The sequence below is a fragment of the Rhinopithecus bieti genome, unplaced genomic scaffold (genome assembly GCF_001698545.2).
Source record: "Rhinopithecus bieti isolate Rb0 unplaced genomic scaffold, ASM169854v2 scaffold_9899, whole genome shotgun sequence".
Lineage (NCBI taxonomy): Eukaryota > Metazoa > Chordata > Mammalia > Primates > Cercopithecidae > Rhinopithecus > Rhinopithecus bieti.
The window spans coordinates 4,964,479-4,969,940 of NW_016806979.1; the positions used below are offsets into that span (position 1 = coordinate 4,964,479).

The 5,462-nt window shown below is 55.2% G+C and overlaps 1 protein-coding gene and 1 long non-coding RNA gene across 5 annotated transcripts in view; one reads left to right on the forward strand and one right to left on the reverse strand.

Annotated features, from left to right (window-relative positions):
• Window positions 1-6: 6 nt before the first annotated feature.
• Window positions 7-5,462, forward strand: part of LOC108534190 (uncharacterized) — a 12,410-nt gene continuing 6,954 nt past the window's right edge. For 3 of the 4 annotated variants that reach the window (XR_001886905.1, XR_001886907.1, XR_001886906.1), the window contains exons 1-2: window positions 7-254; window positions 2,819-3,000. This is a non-coding gene — a long non-coding RNA (uncharacterized LOC108534190). Of the gene's footprint in view, window positions 255-2,818; window positions 3,001-3,548; window positions 3,638-5,462 lie in introns of all 4 variants that reach the window. The other variant, XR_001886908.1, reaches the window with a different exon arrangement.
• Window positions 2,067-5,462, reverse strand: part of CUNH17orf99 (chromosome unknown C17orf99 homolog) — a 17,141-nt gene continuing 13,745 nt past the window's right edge. The window contains exons 4-5 of the mRNA XM_017879392.1: window positions 3,862-4,131; window positions 2,067-2,338 (exon numbers count right to left, since the gene is read on the reverse strand). Coding sequence (XP_017734881.1) covers window positions 2,181-2,338; window positions 3,862-4,131 — 428 coding nt within the window. The 3' untranslated portion in view covers window positions 2,067-2,180. The remainder of the gene's footprint in view (window positions 2,339-3,861; window positions 4,132-5,462) is intronic.

Below are 5,462 nucleotides of genomic sequence, written 5' to 3' on the forward strand. Positions count from 1 at the left end.
GTCCCCGCCGCGCCGCCGCCGCGGAACGCTGAGGAACCTGCCCGGCGCCCCGCCCCGCTCCACCCGCCGGGGGCGTGGCCAGGCACCGCTAGGGACCGAGGGCAAAGTGCGGCCCTCGCGAGCAGCGGCGGGCCGCGGGACTGCGCTTCTAGCGGCTGGGAGGGGCTCTGGCCGCGGAGCACCGGTGTCCACCCTACCTCGGGGTCGAGGGGCTAGTTCCCCGGCCACGCCGGCCGCAGCACGGACCAGAAAGGGTAAGAGAGTCCCCCAGGAAAACGGACGAACGGAGGACCACTCACCCTCTTTGCCCCTGCCCTCCCGCCGCCTCCTCTAGGAAGCCCACCACCTACCAAGAACCCACCCAGGCTCATAAGCACCCCCTCCCCGATCCCACTGAAAAACCCAGGTCACACCCTGGAGCCGCCTCCCTGCCTGGCCTGCCACTCTTTCCTCCTCTCTGGGACTAAACCTGGGGTAGGGTCAAAGACCCCCATTCCTCCTGGTCTGGTCAGAGCCCCAAGGCTGTGAAGGGCAGTGTGGCTTCACACTTAAGATGGTGTGCAAGACCGGGCACGGTGGCTCACGCCTGTAATCCCAGCACTTTGGGAGGCCGAGGCAGGTGGATCACCTGAGGTCAGGAGTTTGAGACCAGCCTGGCCAACATGGCGAAACCCTTCTCTACTAAAAATACAACAACAAAACATTAGCTGGGCGTGGTGGTGAGTGCCTGTAATCCCAGCTACTTGGGAGGCTGAGGCAGGAGAAGTTTTTGAAACTGGGAGGTGGAGGTGGCAGTGAGCTGAGACCAAGCCACTACACTCCAGCCTGGGCAGCAACAAACCCAAAAAACCAAAAACAAAAGTTAGCCAGGCGTGGTGGCAGCTACTAGTAATCCCAGCTACTCCAGAGGCTGAGGTGGGAGAATCTCCTGAGCCCAGGAGGAAGAGTTTGCAGTGAACCAAGATCGTGCCTCTGCACCCCAGCCTGGGCGACAATGTAAGACTCCATATCAAAAAACAAACAAACAAACAAAAAAAGACATGCAAACAGAAACGAAGTTTTCAGGGCGACAGGCAGGGGGCAAAATTTAATCCAGTTCCAGCCCCTTCTCACCTGCATCCCAAGAAAAACCGATACAGAGTGTCCGGTGCAGGGAAGGCAGGCTCTGTGTGTGTTGGAGGGGGGAGCGGAGGTTGTACAGACAGAGGTGTGGGGTCACAGGCTGACTGAGCCCGGAAGAATTCCAGACCCCCCCTTTGCTAATTGCAGGTGCAGATTAACAAGAGCATGTGTGCCAGGTGGGGCTCAGAGTCCACCCAGGTGAGCTGGTCCACGTGAGAGTTGAACAAGAGGACTGTGCCACCAGGAGGTGGGGTGCCCCTCCAGGGAAGAGGGGAGAAGGTGCGGGGGAGGGGCTGGGCCTTTTCCCAGTGTGCCCCCCTCCCTCTCCCCACACCCAGAGAGATGTGACAGCACCTGAGAGGTGAGGACAAGGCCACACAGACCCCCTCCTTTCTGTGACCCTCCTCAAGCCCTCACACCAACACTGTCTGTGTTTGCTGAAGGTCACCAGGGTTCCAAGAATCCCAGGTGGCAGGCTTTTTTCTTTTTTTTTTTTTTTTTTTTTTTGAGACGGAGTCTCGCTCTGTCACCCAAGCTGGAGTGCTGTGGCAGGATCTCAGCTCACTGCAAGCTCTGCCTCCCGGGTTCACGCCATTCTCCTGCCTCAGCCTCCCGGGTAGCTGGGACTACAGGCACCGCCACCTCGCCCGGCTAGTTTTTTGTAGTTTTAGTAGAGATGGGGTTTCACCGTGTTAGCCAGGATGGTCTCGATCTCCTGACCTCGTGATCCGCCCGTCTCGGCCTCCCAAAGTGCTGGGATTACAGGCTTGAGCCACCGCGCCCGGCGCTTTTTTCTCTTTTTTTAAATAAATGTTTTTGTGTATATTTAAGGTAGACAGCCTGCTATTATGGGATTCATACAGATAGCACAAAGGTTCCTATAGTGAAGCAAGTTAACATATCCACTATCTCTCATAGTTACCCATTTTTTTTGTTTTGTTTTGTTTTTGTGACAAGAGTAGCTAAAACACACTCATTTTGCATGAACTCCAAATACGAACAGTGCACGCCAATGGTCTGCAACCCTCTGTCGTGCTTGGCTCTCTGGACGGTTCATTCTACATGGCTGCTGCTTTGCATCTTCTGACCTCCCCATTCCCTATCCTGAACACCCCAAGCTCCTCTTCACTCAGACGGTGGGTGCTCCTATAGGCCAGCAAGGCAAGGATGGGGCTCTCCAGGGGACCCTGCCAGTCCTCCATCTTCTGGTCATGACCTTGATGACAAAGCAGTGGAGACTCAAGTCAGGCAGGCTCATCTCCCAGCCATCCCCTCCCTAGGCGTCTGGGAGTGTTTGTTTGTTTGTTTGTTTTGAGACAGAGTTTCGCTCTTTTTGCCCAGGCTGGAGTGCAAGGGCGCAATCTCGGCTCGCTGCAACCTCCACCTCCCGGGTTCAAGTGATTCACCTGCCTCAGCCTCCCGAGTAGCTGGGATTACAGGCGTACACCACCACGCCTGGCTAATTTTGTATTTTTAGTAGAGACGGGGTTTCTCCATGCTGGCCAGGCTGGTCTCCAACTCCTGACCTCAGGTGACCCACCCGCCTCAGCCTCCCAAAATGCTGGGATTACAGGCGTGAGCCACAGTGTCGGGCCTGCCTCTGGGAGTTTTATGGTGCCAAGCACATCAATGTCCCAGCAGGAGAGACATGAGGTTTACTCACCCCACTAAATGAAGGCTGTACCCCATTTTACAGAAGGCAAAACTGAGGCTCAGCAAAGTGACATGGCTCACCCACGAGTCTGGCCTCTGGAAAGAACAGACTTGGCAGAAGTGAGATGGGAGAGTGCCAAGGACAGACTCCTGGCAGAGCCACGTAAGTGCCTGGGCCACAGCAGAGGATGAGAACCAGGACACAGCAGTGTCTCCCAAAGAGAGGTGAGTTCACAGAGGCGGGGCTGACCACCACCAAGGCCAGACAGGCAGAGCACACAGGCCTGTGGTGCCTGCGCTCAGACACTACAAAGGCCCTGGTCACCTTACATGTCAGTAAAGCCATGGCTTTGCAGAGGGGACCCTGGGAGGCTGGGCCCCAGGCTCTTGCCACCACCAGGGAAAGATTGCCCAATGTGGTTCTTACAGAAGGCAGGAGCTCCTGGTCCACCTTGGTCTCCTGGCATCAGCATCCCTGCATCCCTGCTCAGACTCCATAAAGAACTTAGAGAGTGCCCTCCCAGAGGCCAGCAGACTCCTTTACAGGGCAACTGGGAGCATTGGCCAGGGTTCGATAACGCCTTGAACGTGTAAGCCTCAGTAGGCATGTGACACACAGTAGGTCCTCATAAACACCTTTGAGTCGTGCGTAAGCGGTGATGGCCCTTCTTTGCCCTGGCCAGAGCCCTGCCCTGCAAGCCCCACTACCTGAGCTCCCCACCCAGAGCCCGGCTCTCAGGCCATCAGCAGCTCTCCCTCCTCCCTGCATCCAGCACCCATTTCCTACCTGGCCCACGTGGTCCAGCCCAACATCCCGGAGGTGACGGCCGCAATGGAGGCAAGGCTGCCAGCCAGCACGATGGTGGGTGCCTTGGGCAACTCTCCTGGGAGCGGGGTGGAGGCAGCTGGGTTGGGCTTCCTTTAGGCAGGGGCCAGGGTGGGCATGGTTGCCTCCTGTGCCCTCTCTGCTCTCGGCAGTGGCCGGGTAGAGCTGTCCCACTTCCCACCGACCTGTGTCTTGGACACTAGCACCCTCCCAGCACAGAAGCACCAGCTGCCCCTCTGGAAATCCAAGGGCCCTCTCACCTGGGGGCACCAGTGTGAGGGCGCTGTGCTGGACATTGACGCTGTTTGCAGCCTGGCACTGGAACCAGTCTGATGTCTGGCTCGGCAGGAAGGAGAAGTTGGCAGGCTGCCCGTGGCGTGGTCGCTGCTGCAGGTGGACCTGCCCGTCCTTCCCGACCAGGCTATAGGTGATGGGTGGGCTGCCCGAGGACGCCTGGCAGGAAATCTCCACCCTGGGGCCTGACCCTCTGTCCCGCAGAGTGAAGTTGGCCCGCAGCTCTGACACTGGCTCTGGCAGGGTGGGAGAAGGTAGCACAGCCATGGCTGAGCCGTCTTAAACTCTTCCTCCTCAGTAAGTTCTCCTCATTACAAAATGCCTAATGAGCTTACCTGTGGCTGCCGCCTCCTCCAGGCCGCCTTCTGGAGTTTGCCCTCCATCTTGTGTCTGAGCTGCTACCCTACCTGCCATGTGCACCACACAATTTCACATTTGGTTTTTATCTTATTTTAACTTTATTTTGAGGCAGGGTCTTGCTCTGTCGCCCAGGCTGGAGTGCAATGATGTGATCTAGGCTCACTGCAACCTCTGCCTCCCTGGCTCAAGCAGTTCTCCCATCTCAGCCTCCTGAGTAGCTAGGACTACAGGTGTGCACCACCACATCCAGCTAACTTTCGCATTTTTTGTAGAGATTGGGTTTCTCTATGTTGGCCAGGCTGGTCTCAAACTCCTGGGCTCAAGCGGTCTTCTGCCCTAGCCTCCCAAAGTGCTGGGATTATAGGCATGAGCCACCATGCCCGGCCTGGTTTTATTCTTATGCAGTATATTTCAGATTGCCAGACTTAGCAAATAAAAATACAGTTAAATTTTAATTTCAGATAAACAATGAATAATTTTTCACTATACGTATGTCCTGTGTAAAATTTACCTGGCAACTCTATCATTCAGTCTCATCTTTTTTATTGAAAGGCAAGTTACTTCAGGACAAGAACTGTCATGCAGAAGATTCTAGAATCCCCCAGGCCTTGAGCCTAATACTCTAGTCATTCTTACTGATTAGTAATAACCACCACCCTTGCCACCTACTAAAAGGCTTTCATTTCATAGGTCCCCTGGAATAAGACCCATTATTATTTTAGAGACAGGGTCTCTGTTGCTCAAGCTAGAGTGCAATGGTGTGATCACAGCTCACTGCAGGCTCCAACTCCTGGGCTCAAATGATCCTCCCACCTCAGCCTCCCAAGTAGCTGGGACCACAGGTATGCACCACCACACCTGCTTAATTTTTTTAAAAATTGCCGTTGGCTGGGTGCAGTGGCTCATGCCTATAATCCCAGCGTTTTAGGAGGCCTAGGTGGGTGGATCACCTGAGGTCAGGAGTTTGAGACCAGCCTGGCCAACGTGGTGAAACCCCGTGTCTACTAAAAATATAAAAATTAGTCGGGCGTTGGGGCAAGGGCCTGTAGTCCCAGCTACCTGGGAGGCTGAGGCAGGAGAATTGCTTGAACCTGGGAGGTGGAGGTTGCAGTGAGCCGAGATCGCGCCACTGCAGTACAGCCTGGCAGACGAGCGAGACTCTGTCTCAAAAAAAGAAACTAATTTTTTTTTTTTTTTTTTTTTTTTT